The 17,415-nt window shown below is 48.3% G+C and overlaps 1 protein-coding gene across 1 annotated transcript; it reads left to right on the top strand.

Moving 5' to 3' along the window:
• The first annotated feature begins 411 nt into the window (after positions 1-411).
• RPL28 (ribosomal protein L28) lies at positions 412-8,841 on the top strand. The gene is made up of 5 exons (XM_069740858.1): positions 412-559; positions 6,751-6,841; positions 8,066-8,189; positions 8,408-8,526; positions 8,712-8,841. Exons 1-5 carry the CDS (start codon positions 417-419, stop codon positions 8,799-8,801), a joined length of 567 nt encoding a protein of 188 aa, XP_069596959.1. The 5' UTR covers positions 412-416; the 3' UTR covers positions 8,802-8,841.
• Positions 8,842-17,415: the final 8,574 nt, after the last annotated feature.

Genomic DNA, 17,415 nt, shown 5'->3' with positions numbered 1-17,415 from the left:
CATTATACAGGCTGTGGGGGGGGGAACATACTAGTGGATCCTACCACTGAACAGTGTGAGGAGGGAGCTACTAGCAGATCCTACCATTGTATCTATGTGTGCGGGGGGGGGGGGGGGGGGCTAATTAGAGGCTCATACCATTGTACAGGCTGCGGGGTCGACCTACTAGCGGATCCTACCACTGTACAGTGTGCGGAGGGAGCTACTAGCAGATCGTACCATTGTGTCTATGTGTGCAGGGAGGCTAATTAGAGGCTCATACCATTGTACAGGCTGCGGGGTCGACCTACTAGCGGATCCTACCACTGTACAGTGTGCGGAGGGAGCTACTAGCAGATCCTACCATTGTATCTATGTGTGCGGGGGAGCTAATCAATGGCTGCAGGGGGGACCTACTAGCGGACCCTACCACTACGATGAGACTATCAGATGTCCTGTCCGTACACTCTGAGCCCAACAATGACGTATTACCCAATGAGGGTTCGTTGTTACGGGCAGGAAATAAGCCACGGCTCCGCCCCTTTCTCTCCCTTTCCTTCCTGTGGCTCGGCGGAGAGAGGTAACGTGGTGCGGCCGCTGCTGTGATACCGGCTATAATGTGCCTCAGTTGGGGGAAGACGGCGCCGGAATGTCCCCGTGCCCGCGCTGTGCGGCTCCGGGGGTGGATGGCGCGGTCTCACGGTGTCTCCCACGTGGGCTGTAGACGCTGAGGCCGCATGTCCCAGGCTCCGGTTAGGCCCCGGTGCCGCCGCAGAGCTGCCACACTGCGCGCACAGCCGGACGCCCCCGGTGTTACACCGGCCTGTGGGGCACTGGTGCCCGGGATTGCGGCCTGTTCCCGCAGCGGTCAGACATTCCTCTGCCCGGGTATAGAGGCGGGACCGTCCTGTATAGGAACCGACTGTGATCACCACGGAACCTGCTGCGGCGGTGACTTGTCTGTGATTGCGGCAGGAGGTGCGCGACCCGGGGTGTCCTGCCTGTGTGTAGGGTGCCGGGTCTGCCTGTGTGTAGGGTGCCGGGTCTGCCTGTGTGTAGGGTGCCGGGTCTGCCTGTGTGTAGGGTGCCGGGTCTGCCTGTGTGTAGGGTGCCGGGTCTGCCTGTGTGTAGGGTGCCGGGTCTGCCTGTGTGTGTAGGGTGCCGGGTCTGCCTGCGTGTAGGGTGCCGGGTCTGCCTGTGTGTATGTAGGGTGCCGGGTCTGCCTGCCTGTGTGTAGGGTGCCGGGTCTGCCTGTATGTATGTAGGGTGCCGGGTCTGCCTGTGTGTATGTAGGGTGCCGGGTCTGCCTGCCTGTGTGTAGGGTGCCGGGTCTGCCTGTGTGTATGTAGGGTGCCGGGTCTGCCTGCCTGTGTGTAGGGTGCCGGGTCTGCCTGCGTGTGTGTAGGGTGCCGGGTCTGCCTGCGTGTGTGTAGGGTGCCGGGTCTGCCTGCGTGTGTGTAGGGTGCCGGGTCTGCCTGCGTGTGTGTAGGGTGCCGGGTCTGCCTGCGTGTGTGTAGGGTGCCGGGTCTGCCTGCGTGTGTGTAGGGTGCCGGGTCTGCCTGTGTGTATGTAGGGTGCCGGGTCTGCCTGTGTGTGTAGGGTGCCGGGTCTGCCTGCGTGTAGGGTGCCGGGTCTGCCTGTGTGTATGTAGGGTGCCGGGTCTGCCTGCCTGTGTGTAGGGTGCCGGGTCTGCCTGTATGTATGTAGGGTGCCGGGTCTGCCTGTGTGTATGTAGGGTGCCGGGTCTGCCTGCCTGTGTGTAGGGTGCCGGGTCTGCCTGTGTGTATGTAGGGTGCCGGGTCTGCCTGCCTGTGTGTAGGGTGCCGGGTCTGCCTGTGTGTATGTAGGGTGCCGGGTCTGCCTGTGTGTATGTAGGGTGCCGGGTCTGCCTGTGTGTATGTAGGGTGCCGGGTCTGCCTGTGTGTATGTAGGGTGCCGGGTCTGCCTGTGTGTATGTAGGGTGCCGGGTCTGCCTGTGTGTAGGGTGCCGGGTCTGCCTGTGTGTATGTAGGGTGCCGGGTCTGCCTGTGTGTATGTAGGGTGCCGGGTCTGCCTGTGTGTATGTAGGGTGCCGGGTCTGCCTGTGTGTATGTAGGGTGCCGGGTCTGCCTGTGTGTAGGGTGCCGGGTCTGCCTGTGTGTATGTAGGGTGCCGGGTCTGCCTGTGTGTATGTAGGGTGCCGGGTCTGCCTGTGTGTATGTAGGGTGCCGGGTCTGCCTGTGTGTAGGGTGCCGGGTCTGCCTGTGTGTAGGGTGCCGGGTCTGCCTGTGTGTATGTAGGGTGCCGGGTCTGCCTGTGTGTATGTAGGGTGCCGGGTCTGCCTGCCTGTGTGTAGGGTGCCGGGTCTGCCTGTGTGTATGTAGGGTGCCGGGTCTGCCTGTGTGTATGTAGGGTGCCGGGTCTGCCTGCCTGTGTGTAGGGTGCCGGGTCTGCCTGTGTGTATGTAGGGTGCCGGGTCTGCCTGCCTGTGTGTATGTAGGGTGCCGGGTCTGCCTGTGTGTATGTAGGGTGCCGGGCCTGCCTGTGTGTATATAGGGTGCCGGGTCTGCCTGCCTGTGTGTAGGGTGCCGGGTCTGCCTGCCTGTGTGTAGGGTGCCGGGTCTGCCTGTGTGTATGTAGGGTGCCGGGTCTGCCTGTGTGTATGTAGGGTGCCGGGTCTGCCTGTGTGTATGTAGGGTGCCGGGTCTGCCTGTGTGTATGTAGGGTGCCGGGTCTGCCTGTGTGTATGTAGGGTGCCGGGTCTGCCTGTGTGTATGTAGGGTGCCGGGTCTGCCTGTGTGTATGTAGGGTGCCGGGTCTGCCTGTGTGTATGTAGGGTGCCGGGTCTGCCTGTGTGTATGTAGGGTGCCGGGTCTGCCTGTGTGTATGTAGGGTGCCGGGTCTGCCTGTGTGTAGGGTGTCGTGTCTGCCTGTGTGTAGGGTGCCGGGTCTGCCTGTGTGTGTGTAGGGTGCCGGGTCTGCCTGTGTGTATGTAGGGTGCCGGGTCTGCCTGTGTGTATGTAGGGTGCCGGGTCTGCCTGTGTGTATGTAGGGTGCCGGGTCTGCCTGTGTGTAGGGTGTCGTGTCTGCCTGTGTGTAGGGTGCCGGGTCTGCCTGTGTGTGTGTAGGGTGCCGGGTCTGCCTGTGTGTGTGTAGGGTGCCGGGTCTGCCTGTATGTGTGTAGGGTGCCGGGTCTGCCTGTGTGTGTGTGTGTAGGGTGCCGGGTCTGCCTGCGTGTGTGTAGGGTGCCGGGTCTGCCTGTGTGTGTGTGTGTGTAGGGTGCCGGGTCTGCCTGCGTGTGTGTAGGGTGCCGGGTCTGCCTGCGTGTGTGTAGGGTGCCGGGTCTGCCTGCGTGTGTGTAGGGTGCCGGGTCTGCCTGTGTGTGTGTAGGGTGCCGGGTCTGCCTGCGTGTGTAGGGTGCCGGGTCTGCCTGCGTGTGTGTAGGGTGCCGGGTCTGCCTGCGTGTGTGTAGGGTGCCGGGTCTGCCTGCGTGTGTGTAGGGTGCCGGGTCTGCCTGCGTGTGTGTAGGGTGCCGGGTCTGCCTGCGTGTGTGTAGGGTGCCGGGTCTGCCTGCGTGTGTGTAGGGTGCCGGGTCTGCCTGCGTGTGTGTAGGGTGCCGGGTCTGCCTGCGTGTGTGTAGGGTGCCGGGTCTGCCTGCGTGTGTGTAGGGTGCCGGGTCTGCCTGCGTGTGTGTAGGGTGCCGGGTCTGCCTGCGTGTGTGTAGGGTGCCGGGTCTGCCTGCGTGTGTGTAGGGTGCCGGGTCTGCCTGCGTGTGTGTAGGGTGCCGGGTCTGCCTGCGTGTGTGTAGGGTGCCGGGTCTGCCTGCGTGTGTGTAGGGTGCCGGGTCTGCCTGCGTGTGTGTAGGGTGCCGGGTCTGCCTGCGTGTGTGTAGGGTGCCGGGTCTGCCTGCGTGTGTGTAGGGTGCCGGGTCTGCCTGCGTGTGTGTAGGGTGCCGGGTCTGCCTGCGTGTGTGTAGGGTGCCGGGTCTGCCTGCGTGTGTGTAGGGTGCCGGGTCGTGTCTGCGTGTGTGTAGGGTGCCGGGTCGTGTCTGCCTGTGTATTTGTATATATGGTGCTGTGTCGTGTCTGCCTGTGTATGTGTATATATGGTGCTGTGTCTGCCTGGGTGTATATAGGGTGCTGTGTCGGGTCTGCCTGGTCACTACTGAGCCTGTACATAAAGTGCAGCGCAGACTCAGATCAGGAACAGAACAGACATTTATAGGACATTTCATAACTCCGACTCCACAGCACTGGTCACTACTGAGCCTGTACATAAAGTGCAGCACAGATTCATCTCAACTAAAAGCCGAGACCCTTAGATCAGGAACAGAACAGACATTTAACTTTCCCAAATTATTCAGAAAACACAGCACATCCTGCATTGTACTACAGCACCCAATGTATGATATATTTATGTATTTTAGGAGTCTGTCCGTTGTATAGTGACTGCGGCTCCATAGTCCTGCTTCTACTGATGGCAGGAGCAGCGGGCAGTAGCTAGATGCTCTCTTCTCATGATAGATGAAGATGATTCCTGTGTTTTATCTACCATGCTGATAAGATTCCTGTGGACCTATGCATTGTGTGTAGCGCTTCCCGGAGGTTCTTTGCCACACCAGAGCACTATGAACCTTAAGGTACCTTCACACTCAGCAACTTTACAACGAGAACGACAACAATCCGTGGCGTTGCAGCGTCCTGGATAGCGATCTCATAGTAACATAGTAACATAGTTAGTAAGGCCGAAAAAAGACATTTGTCCATCCAGTTCAGCCTATATTCCATCATAATAAATACCCAGATCTACGTCCTTCTACAGAACCTAATAATTGTATGATACAATATTGTTCTGCTCCAGGAAGACATCCAGGCCTCTCTTGAACCCCTCGACTGAGTTCGCCATCACCACCTCCTCAGGCAAGCAATTCCAGATTCTCACTGCCCTAACAGTAAAGAATCCTCTTCTATGTTGGTGGAAAAACCTTCTCTCCTCCAGACGCAAAGAATGCCCCCTTGTGCCCGTCACCTTCCTTGGTATAAACAGATCCTCAGCGAGATATTTGTATTGTCCCCTTATATACTTATACATGGTTATTAGATCGCCCCTCAGTCGTCTTTTTTCTAGACTAAATAATCCTAATTTCGCTAATCTATCTGGGTATTGTAGTTCTCCCATCCCCTTTATTAATTTTGTTGCCCTCCTTTGTACTCTCTCTAGTTCCATTATATCCTTCCTGAGCAGCGGTGCCCAAAACTGGACACAGTACTCCATGTGCGGTCTAACTAGGGATTTGTACAGAGGCAGTATAATGCTCTCATCATGTGTATCCAGACCTCTTTTAATGCACCCCATGATCCTGTTTGCCTTGGCAGCTGCTGCCTGGCACTGGCTGCTCCAGGTAAGTTTATCATTAACTAGGATCCCCAAGTCCTTCCCCCTGTCAGATTTACCCAGTGGTTTCCCGTTCAGTGTGTAATGGTGATATTGATTCCCTCTTCCCATGTGTATAACCTTACATTTATCATTGTTAAACCTCATCTGCCACCTTTCAGCCCAAGTTTCCAACTTATCCAGATCCATCTGTAGCAGAATACTATCTTCTCTTGTATTAACTGCTTTACATAGTTTTGTATCATCTGCAAATATCGATATTTTACTGTGTAAACCTCGTTGTGTTTGACACGCAGCAGCGATCAGGATCCCGCTGTGATATCGCTGGTCGGAGCTAGAAGTCCAGAACTTTATTTGGTCATCAGGTCGGCGTGTATCGTCATGTTTGACAGCAAAAGCAACGATGCCAGCAATGTTTGACATGGAGCTTAAGGTACCTTCACACATAACGATATAGTTAACGATATCGTTGCTTTTTGTGACGTAGCAACGATATCGTTAAGGAAATCGTTCTGTGTGACAGCGACCAACGATCAGGCCCCTGCTGGGAGATCGTTGGTCGCTGAGGAAAGTCCAGAACTTTATTTGGTCGCTGGACTCCCTGCAGACATCGCTGAATCGGCGTGTGTGACGCCGATTCAGCGATGTCTTCACTGGTAACCAGGGTAAACATCGGGTTACTAAGCGCAGGGCCAGTGCAGGAGGAGTGCAGAGAAGCAGAGCACCGGGGACAGACAGCGGTAGGTAAGTATGTAGTGTTTGTTTTTTTTACTTTTACGCTGGTAACCAGGGTAAACATCGGGTTAGTAAGCGCGGCCCTGCGCTTAGTAACCCGATGTTTACCCTGGTTACTCGGGGACCTCGGGATCGTTGGTCGCTGGAGAGCGGTCTGTGTGACAGCTCTCCAGGGACCAAACAGCGACGCTGCAGCGATCGACATCGTTGTTGGTATCGCTGCAGCGTCGCTGAGTGTGAAGGGGCCTTAACCAGCGAAAACGATAAGTGAGTCGCCGTTACGTCACTACGTCTCTGGATCGCTCCTGCATCGTTCTGGAGCTGCTGTGTTTGACGTCTCCACAGCGACCTAAACTGCGACGCTCCAGCGATCGGCTCGTTGTCTATATCGCTGCAGTGTCGCTGAGTGTGACGGTACCTTTATACCTGCATCATCCGCTGCTGCTCTTCTGATTGTGGCACAATGTCTTCTGGCCCTTCTAATCAGAAGAGGCGCAGGGCTCTGGTGTGGTGGCCACGGACTGCTGACATGGCCTCTGGACCAGTCTTATGTATATCTTTGTGTCCAGCTGTTATCTGTCCTGTTTCATGTACACATTCACAAATGCCCACTTGTTATGGAAAGTCGGGTTTGTATATTGACATGTAATGTTTGTGTTGTAGGTACTTAACAATGTCGGCTCACTTGCAGTGGATGGTTATAAGGAACTGCTCTAGTTTCCTAATTAAGAGAAACAAGCAAGTGTACAGCACTGTGAGTATGACAGAGGGAGGCGCTAATGAACCAGCATGCACCAATGCTACTATGAAGGGAGGCTGTCACAAGTCATTATCTAATCAGGGCTCTAAAGGGGATCTGTCACCTAATTTTACAATACTTGCTTACGCTATATGTTAGCCCTAATTCAGATGTCCGTAATATTTCTCGTAAATACATGTTTTGATTCCGCTTTTCATCAGTGTTAAGACAATTTTTGCCATCAGTGTTTCTGAAAAATCAGTTATTTTTATGTTTGGGGAAAAAGACAAAGCGTCTCCTATCCATAGGATGCTAATCACAGACTCCATCCATTTGATGACAGTGATTTGCATCAGTCACATCTCTATGGCATTTTGGTGGCTCACTTAAGTAAGTGCACCAGGATCATCAAGTCTGTAAGCTTTATATTAAATGTTTTGCGAAATCTGGTGACAGATCCACTTGCCCTGAAACTAAGCCAAGTGGGAGGAGACTGATGTTTCTGACCCATTTGCACTACAATCTTTTCAGAAGCCTCTATACAGTGAAAAATAACCTAGCCAGACTTCATAGACTTCCATGGGTGATCAGAAAACGGCCATGATCACACTGATGAAGCAATGCTTTTGGGTAGAACAGCTCCGTGTTATCGCATGCCACTTATCGGCTTTTTAAATGTGAAATCCAGCAAAGAAAAAGCCTTTATTGGAAGTAAATTAAGTCCTCATTCACCATCACCCATGCCCGAAAGTTAGCGACAATATAGTCCTCCACCTAGGGGGTGATTGGCTCATGGTGCTGTTTATCATTTCAGACCATGTTTAAATGTACAAAGACTCCATTTATTTTTGGTTTGCAACCAATATGCAATAGCCGTCTGTTTATTGCACTTTTGCAGCACTTTTTGGTCAGTTTTGAGGCATTTTTTTCTTTTAGAGTATATGCAGTTTTTAACTTTTCAGGAACTCCAAAAGTCTGGAGAGCGAAAAATGCACATTTCAATAGTGTCTTAAAACACAGTTGTCATGGAATCGCATCCACGTTGCATAAATGACATAAGACATGCATTTACGTGTGAACATGGCCTTACAAAAGGCGTTCACAATTCTGAGGATTTGGTCCCATTCTGGGCACTAAATATACTCATCCTGTCTGCAGAACCTAGGATTGGTGAATGTTGTTTATCTTAAGATTATTCACTTAGTCTCTCCTATTTCTTGCCTTTTTTGGTTTGTATAGGAGCCCAACAATCTGAAGTCCAAAAATTCTTTTCGTTACAATGGACTTATCCACAGAAAAACAGTCGGCATTGAGCCTGCTTCTGATGGGAAGGGTATTGTTGTCGTCTTGAAGAAGCGTGCAGGTAAATTGCTGGAGGGATCAGTATGAGCTAATGGGTGTATTTGTGGTGGTAGTATTTACATGACTATTACTGATCTGCACTAAAATCCAGCTTGCAACTGTGTTTTACAACTAGGTGATTCTCATTTTAATGTCCACTTTAATTATTCCATCTACCGTTGTATTGTATAACGTAGATTTATAGATTTCATATTTAAGTCTGTTATTTTTATTTTATAGGGCAACGTAAACCTGCTACATCATATGAAAAAATCACCATCAATAAGAACTCACGTGCCACACTTAATAGTGTGCGCCACCTTATCGGCAAGAATAAGTACAGGAAAGACCTCCGTATGGTAGGCGAATCACATTGCTTGCTATTGTTTTGAGATTGCATGAGGTGGATCTGCGGCCACAGGGCCGGAGCACTTACAAGAAAACTGTCCAATTTGTAGCGAATGTTATACCTGTCCTATCAATTTGTGAGGTCAGCAATTGTCCTGGGTTTGCATTCAGTAATCTTTTGTGTGATTCTTCTTAGGCTGCACTTCGTCGTGCTAGCGCCATCTTGAAGAGTCAGAAGCCAGTTGTGGTGAAGAAGAAACGTACCCGGGCTGCCAAGACTGCATAAAGCTTCCTGTAGACTGTTTAATAAAAGAACTGAACACACACTAGTATTCATTTTAGTTTTTTATTTTCATGTTGATCAGTTTTGTAAACTAGGTAGAAGAGGTTCTTTATAAGAAAATGTTAGCACCTTGGCTGTCTCGTCTGCTTTGGCCAAATGGAAAGTGACATCCCTTCCATGTAGAAATCTGAATTATTAGGTGATTGGAAACCACCAATGTGGGTGGGGTTATTTTTCTGCTCACAGTGCCCAATCATTTTATCTGTCAGTTTGGCTTTTTACCCTTAGGATATAGATACTCAAAGTCTCATCATTCACTTCAAAAAATCACTGCTCTGGATGGTGACAGAACTCTGTTCTAGAGCGGACTAATTTTTGTATGACCTGATGTCTTAGCTGTGGTCAGGACTCGTGCGGCAGAAGTGAGGGGCCAAAGATATCTTGGTAGCATTCTGAAATCAGGCAGTGACGAGATGGGATCCATCTTGGCTCCAGTCAATATCAGTTTGGGAATGCTTGGTTGTTAAAGTGCATGAAAGGCCCGGGCCTGTGCAGCGAAGTGGGAGATTCTCTCCCACAGTTCATTTTAAGCCTAGTTAAGCTCTGACCGCTGAACACAGGAACAAGCTGCCGTGTTCACCGGAGACCATCGGAGAAGCTGGGACTTGCAGAGACTGTGCCGGGAGGGTGAGCCATGTGATATTCACCTGTCCCCATTCCACAGCCGGGCTCCATCTTCCGCGTCCTCTGGCTGTGACGTTCAGGTCAGAGGGCACGATGACGTGGGTAGTGCGTGACCTCTGCCTAAACAGTCACTGCAGAGAGACGGAAGTGGAACGGGGATAGGTGAATATCGCAAATGCCAGGAGCCTGAGCCAGCGGCGACACCGGCACCTCGCTCCCAGTGACAAGAGGAAGAGTATGTCTTTTTTTTTTTTTTTTAACCGCAGCAGCTTATGTGGTTATATTATTCTGTGGAGCATCTTATGGGGCCATCAACTTTTATGGAGCAGCATATGGGGTTATATTCTATGGAGCATCTTATGGGGGCCATCAACCCTTTATGGGACATATTAACAACCCTTATGGGGCCATCATTAACCTTTTATGCAGCATTATATGGGGCATCTTATGGGGCCATCATTAATCTATTATGCAGCATTATATGGAGCATTTTTTGTATGGAGCATCTTATGGGGCCCATCATGAACTGCATTCAATATGGATATTCAAAAACACTTAACCTACTGATATCTCAATTAATTTTACTTTTATTGGTATCTATTTTTATTTTTGAAATTTACCAGTAGCTGCTGCATTTCCCACCCTAGGCTTGTACTCGAGTCAATAAGTTTTCCCAGTGTTTTGTGGCAAAATTAGGTGTCTCGGTTTATAGTAGAGTATATACGGTATATATATTTATACATACATAGTTACATAGTCTAAAAAAAACCTGATCAAATTCAACCTATCAATTATGCATAAAAGTATTTAGAGCCCGCAGTGCCATATGTTACAAGAGAAGCATTTGCCTTTCCGCCACATGTATTGAATGCCGCCTGGTTCTTTTGTAAGGTCTCCAGGAAAAATAAGTGTTAACCCCTTCGCTAATGGAGCCGTACATATACAGCAGCATGGGAACTGCGTTCCCGTAAAGTCTTTCATGTATGGCACAATAATCCTATCGGCTTACTTGAAGAGACATTACAATCATCAATGGGTGTTGGCGATATATTTATTATAGCGCTATTTATTCCATAGCACTTTGCATGTGAGGAGGGGTATACATAATAAAAAAAACAAGTACAATAATCTTAATACAAGTAACGACTGTTACGGGAGGAGTGAGGACACTGCCCGCAAGGGCTCACAATCTACAAGGGATGGGTGAGGATACAGTAGGTGAGGGTAGAGCTGGTCATGCAGCGGTTTGGTGGATCGGTGGTTACTGCAGGTTGTAGGCTTGTCAGAAGAGGTGGGTCTTCAGGTTCTTTTTGAAGGTTTCCACATTATATCATAGTTGACACCCTGCAGTAACTCCCATCAATCTCGGCTAGTGCTAATTGTGGGTGTTTAACCCCTCTGATGCCGCTATTAATGGCAACAATGGCATCAGTCTACTTACAGAGGGAAGAAGCTCACTGCTCCAATTGGCACAGCGATGATCCCAGGCTGAAAGATGGCAGCAGAGTCACGCGGGACTGCAGGACCTGACATGTCTCCTGTGTTTGACACCCTTAATGTCCTTAACTTTTAATCCAAAAAGCAAGTAAAAACCATAAACGCGTGTAGTCCAGCTGGACAAAAATTGCGGAAAATAGTGCAAGATGTAAACAGCAATAACCCGTGTACATGTGATGATATCAGTACTGACCAACATATAGGACTCTTAAGTCCTGGCAGTAAACAAATAATGACACCATGTAAACAAAATATTAGCCGACCTGGTCAGATAGCAATGTGTCATAAATCGTTCCTGGTAATCACAATTACTCATTGATTGACTGGCAATCTGACCTAATAGTCATGCAAAAGTTGGCATGTATTAAACAGGGACACAACATGAAACGCTCTCACCCGTTCAGATGACATGTGCTGTCACGGTTATCCATTGGGGATGTGAAGCAAAATAAGATGCGCTCCTCCCAACATGTTTCCTTATCTTCGGTGGCCAAAGGCTGAACTTGATGGACCTAGGTTTTTTTTCAACCTATGTAACTAGAGAGAAAAAATGCTCTGCGACATTTCACACTGTGCTGCACACTCTGAGCGGGCTAAAGATGTCTGGCGTAGCAGCGTGGGCTTCTCCATAGTGCCCTTCAGCAATTCAGACACATGGTATAGCAAAGCCATTCGGGCTAAAACAGTATAAAACTTAGGGATCCGCCAAGGAACGCCATTTTGTGCCTGTACTGTGTAGGGATAGGAGAGCTCGTAGCATACAGGATAGGGAGAGATAAAAACCTAATGCGACTGTGATGTACTAAAGTGCTGATGTCTCAGATTGACAATGGGAATTATAGTCTCATTCAGAATAGATACCAAAGATACAAGTGATGTAAGGTGAACTGTTGTAGCATCGCATCATCGCCACTCAGTGTGACTGGGAATAATCTGTTATTATAATTACTAGATCGTGGCCCGATTCTAATGCATCGGGTATTCTAGAATATGCATGTCCCCGTAGTATATGGACAACGATGATTCCAGAATTCGCGGCAGACTGTGCCCGTCGCTGATTGGTCGAGGCAACCTTTATGACATCATCGTCGCCATGGCAACCATTATGACATCTACGTCGATACTGTGCCCGTCGCTGAATCAGAAACGTGAGATGTCTACGTCCTTTGACATCATCGTCGCTGTGCCCGTTGCTGATTGGTCGAGGCCTGGCGGCCTCGACCAATCAGAGACGCGGGATTTCTACGTCGATGCTGTGCCGGTCTCTGATTGGTCGAGGCCTGGCGGCCTTGACCAATCAGAGACGCGGGATTTCCAAGACAGACAGACAGACGGAAAAACCCTTAGACAATTATATATATAGATACAGTAGTATCATAATAGCTGGGTTTTTTTTCACACAGTGACAGCGAGCAAGGGTGGTATTAACCCTTTCATGACTTGACATACCCATACGTCATGGTCGGACAGGACTTTCCAAACTTTGACGTATGGGTACATCATGACGATAATGATCACACAATCGCCCCAGGAGTTCAGCTCATGTGACAGCTGAGACCTGGCTGTCACTGCCAGGAGCATTGTCCGCCCCACCCCTAAGTGCCACGACTGGTATTGATAGAAGCATTTGTGAGGCTAGGAGAGGGAGGGTGCTCTCTCTCCCGTCCGATTGGTGCCCCCGTGAAGTAATTGAAAGGGCCCAGTGGTTGTTATGGCAACCTGAGGTCTGCCAGTGATGATGGGATGCTTAGACTTTTTCTAAGAGGCTACTGTCAGTGTAATATCGATGGGTATAATGCAATAAAAGTTATTGTCCCATAGAGGGACTTAATACAAAAAAAAGTTAAAAAACAACAAATTATCGAATATATAAAGCTGTATGTATGTGTGTATGTCCGGGATTGGCATCTGCGCCGTCGCAGCTATAGCCACAAAATTTTGCACAGTCACACGTCTGGACCCTGAGAGCGTCATAGGTTATGTTGTGAGGCAAAATTTTAACCCCGCACATTCCAATTCACCAAACAATTTTGCCCCTATCTACATAATGGGGAAAAAGTGAAAGGAAAAGTGTTGGAGGCAAATTGACAGCTGCCAGATGTGAACAAGGGGGACTTAACGAATAAGAGCGATGGCGACAAAGAGAATATACCGTACAGTTGCTAAGGTGGAGCCCCGACATGGGATACTCACCACACACGGGGATATGAACACACACAAAATGCGCCATACACTACCACATGCTTGAACACATATCACCCTCAGCGCACATTTCACCACACATACACCAACCTCGCCACATAAAAGTCGAAACACAAAAGTCGCCGCTCAAAACTCGCCACGCGCAAAACTAGGCTCGCGCAAAACTAGGCTCACGCAAAACTCGCCACACGTGCAAAACTCACCTCATGGAAAACTCGCCACACGCAAAACTTGCGCGGAAAAATTGCCACATGCACAAAAGTTGCAACACATGCAAAAGTTGCCTCACACAAAACTTGCACATACTCAAAACGAACCACACATAAAACTTGCCACGCGCAAAACTCGCCATGCGCAAAACTTGCTGCACACAACTTGCTACACTAACCTGTCACATGCAACTCGACACACAAAAAGTTTCTACACGCATGTCGCCACATGCAACTCAACACACACAACTTGACACATGAAACTCACCCTAAAACACAGACAAGTCTGGTATTATCCTTCAAAAATAAAAATCTGATTAACCCCTTACCGGCATCGGACGTACTATACCGTCCGATGCCGGCTCCCCTGCTTTGATGCAGGGCTCCGCGGTGAGCCCGCACCAAAGCCGGGACATGTCAGCTGTTTTGAACAGCTGACATGTGCCCGTAATAGGCGCGGGCAGAATCGCGATCTGCCCGCACCTATTAACTAGTTAAATGCCGCTGTCAAACGCAGACAGCGGCATTTAACTACCGCTTCCGGCCGGGCGGCCGGAAATGACGTCATCGCCGACCCCCGTCACATGATCGGGGGTCGGCGATGCTTGTGAATGGTAACCATAGAGGTCCTTGAGACCTCTATGGTTACTGATTGCCCGTCGCTGTGAGCGCCACCCTGTGGTCGGCGCTCACAGCACACGTGCAATTCTGCTACATAGCAGCGATCAGCAGATCGCTGCTATGTAGCAGAGCCGATCGTGCTATGCCTGCTTCTAGCCTCTCATGGAGGCTATTGAAGCATGGCAAAAGTTAAAAAAAAAAAGTTTAAAAAAATGTGAAAAAAATATAAAAGTTTAAATCACCCCCCTTTCGCCCCAATCAAAATAAATCAATAAAAAAATATCAAATCTACGCATATTTGGTATCGCCGCGCTCAGAATCGCCCGATCTATCAATTAAAAAAAAGTATTAACCTGATTGCTAAACAGCGTAGCGGGAAAAAAATTTGAAACGCCAGAATTACGTTTTTTTGGTCGCCGCGACATTGCATTAAAATGCAATAACGGGCGATCAAAAGAACGTATCTGCACCGAAATGCTATCATTAAAAACGTCATCTCGGCACGCAAAAAATAAGCCCTCAACCGACCCCAGATGATGAAAAATGGAGACGCTACGAGTATCGGAAAATGGCGCAATTTTTTTTTTTTTTTTTTTTAGCAAAGTTTGGAATTTTTTTTCACCACTTAGATAAAAAATAACCTAGTCATGTTTGGTGTCTATGAACTCGTAATGACCTCGAGAATCATAATGGCAGGTCAGTTTTAGCATTTAGTGAACCTAGCAAAAAAGCCAAACAAAAAACCAATGTGGGATTGCACTTTTTTTGCAATTTCACCGCACTTGGAATTTTTTTCCCGTTTTCTAGTACACGACATGCTAAAACCAATGATGTCGTTCAAAAGTACAACTCGTCCCGCAAAAAATAAGCCCTCACATGGCCAAATTGACAGAAAAATAAAAAAGTTATGGCTCTGGGAAGGAGGGGAGCGAAAAACGAACACGGAAAAACGAAAAATCCCCCAGTCATGAAGGGGTTAATAAGCAGACAAACTACAAGAGCAACAAATGTACCATATAGGAAATACGGCAGCTGTCAGTCACATGACCTGTCTATTATGTGTATGTGTGAGCTAATATATACTGCCGGGGGGGAGGGCTTCCTTTTGGCTGGGGATTTATCAGGCTGCCAATTTAGCTTACAAATACTGAGGTAAAAATACTGACCAAATAACGTGTGAACACGGTCTAATCCAGGAGGAGATGACACACATATATACTATATACAGGAGGAGATGACATAGGTATATACTATATACAGGAGAGATGACACAGGTATATACTATATACAGGTGGAGATGACTTACAGGTATATACTATATACAGGAGGAGATTACACACGAATATACTTTATACAGGAGGAGATGACATACAGGTATATACTATATACAGGAGGAGAGGATACACAGGTATATACTATATACAGGGGAGATGACACAGGTATATACTATATACAGGAGGAGATGACACACAGGTATATACTATATACAAGGGAGATGACAGGTATATACTATATACAGGAGGAGATGACATACAGGTATATACTATATACAGGAGGAGATGACAACCTGGTATATACTATATACAGGGGAGATGACATACAGGTATATACTATATACAGGAGCAGATGATACACAGGTATATACTATATACAGGAGGAGATGACTTACAGGTCCATACTATATACAGGAGGAGATGACATACAGGTATATGCTATATAAAAGGGGAGATTACACGGGTATATAGAGGAGATGACATACAGCAGGTATACACTATATACAGGAGATGACATACAGGTATACAGTGGGGCAAAAAAGTATTTAGTCAGTCAGCAATAGTGCAAGTTCCACCACTTAAAAAGATGAGAGGCGTCTGTAATTTACATCATAGGTAGACTTCAACTATGGGAGACAAACTGAGAAAAATAAATCCAGAAAATCACATTGTCTGTTTTTTTAACATTTTATTTGCATATTATGGTGGAAAATAAGTATTTGGTCAGAAACAAACAATCAAGATTTCTGGCTCTCACAGACCTGTAACTTCTTCTTTAAGAGTCTCCTCTTTCCTCCACTCATTACCTGTAGTAATGGCACCTGTTTAAACTTGTTATCAGTATAAAAAGACACCTGTGCACACCCTCAAACAGTCTGACTCCAAACTCCACTATGGTGAAGACCAAAGAGCTGTCAAAGGACACCAGAAACAAAATTGTAGCCCTGCACCAGGCTGGGAAGACTGAATCTGCAATAGCCAACCAGCTTGGAGTGAAGAAATCAACAGTGGGAGCAATAATTAGAAAATGGAAGACATACAAGACCACTGATAATCTCCCTCGATCTGGGGCTCCACGCAAAATCCCACCCCGTGGGGTCAGAATGATCACAAGAACAGTGAGCAAAAATCCCAGAACCACACGGGTGGACCTAGTGAATGAACTGCAGAGAGCTGGGACCAATGTAACAAGGCCTACCATAAGTAACACACTACGCCACCATGGACTCAGATCCTGCAGTGCCAGACGTGTCCCACTGCTTAAGCCAGTACATGTCCGGGCCCGTCTGAAGTTTGCTAGAGAGCATTTGGATGATCCAGAGGAGTTTTGGGAGAATGTCCTATGGTCTGATGAAACCAAACTGGAACTGTTTGGTAGAAACACAACTTGTCATGTTTGGAGGAAAAAGAATACTGAGTTGCATCCATCAAACACCATACCTACTGTAAAGCATGGTGGTGGAAACATCATGCTTTGGGGCTGTTTCTCTGCAAAGGGGCCAGGATGACTTATCCGGGTACATGAAAGAATGATGGGGCCATGTATCGTGAGATTTTGAGTGCAAACCTCCTTCCATCAGCAAGGGCATTGAAGATGAAACGTGGCTGGGTCTTTCAACATGACAATGATCCAAAGCACACCGCCAGGGCAACAAAGGAGTGGCTTCGTAAGAAGCATTTCAAGGTCCTGGAGTGGCCTAGCCAGTCTCCAGATCTCAACCCTATAGAAAACCTTTGGAGGGAGTTGAAAGTCCGTGTTGCCAAGCGAAAAGCCAAAAACATCACTGCTCTAGAGGAGATCTGCATGGAGGAATGGGCCAACATACCAACAACAGTGTGTGGCAACCTTGTGAAGACTTACAGAAAACGTTTGACCTCTGTCATTGCCAACAAAGGATATATTACAAAGTATTGAGATGAAATTTTGTTTCTGACCAAATACTTATTTTCCACCATAATATGCAAATAAAATGTTAAAAAAACAGCCAATGTGATTTTCTGGATTTTTTTTTTCTCAGTTTGTCTCCCATAGTTGAGGTCTACCTATGATGTAAATTACAGACGCCTCTCATCTTTTTAAGTGGTGGAACTTGCACTATTGCTGACTGACTAAATACTTTTTTGCCCCAC

This window comes from Ranitomeya imitator, chromosome 10 (genome assembly GCF_032444005.1).
Source record: "Ranitomeya imitator isolate aRanImi1 chromosome 10, aRanImi1.pri, whole genome shotgun sequence".
Taxonomy (NCBI): domain Eukaryota; kingdom Metazoa; phylum Chordata; class Amphibia; order Anura; family Dendrobatidae; genus Ranitomeya; species Ranitomeya imitator.
The sequence above is the reverse complement of the archived record's forward strand: the minus strand, read 5'-3'. Positions and strand labels throughout refer to the sequence as shown.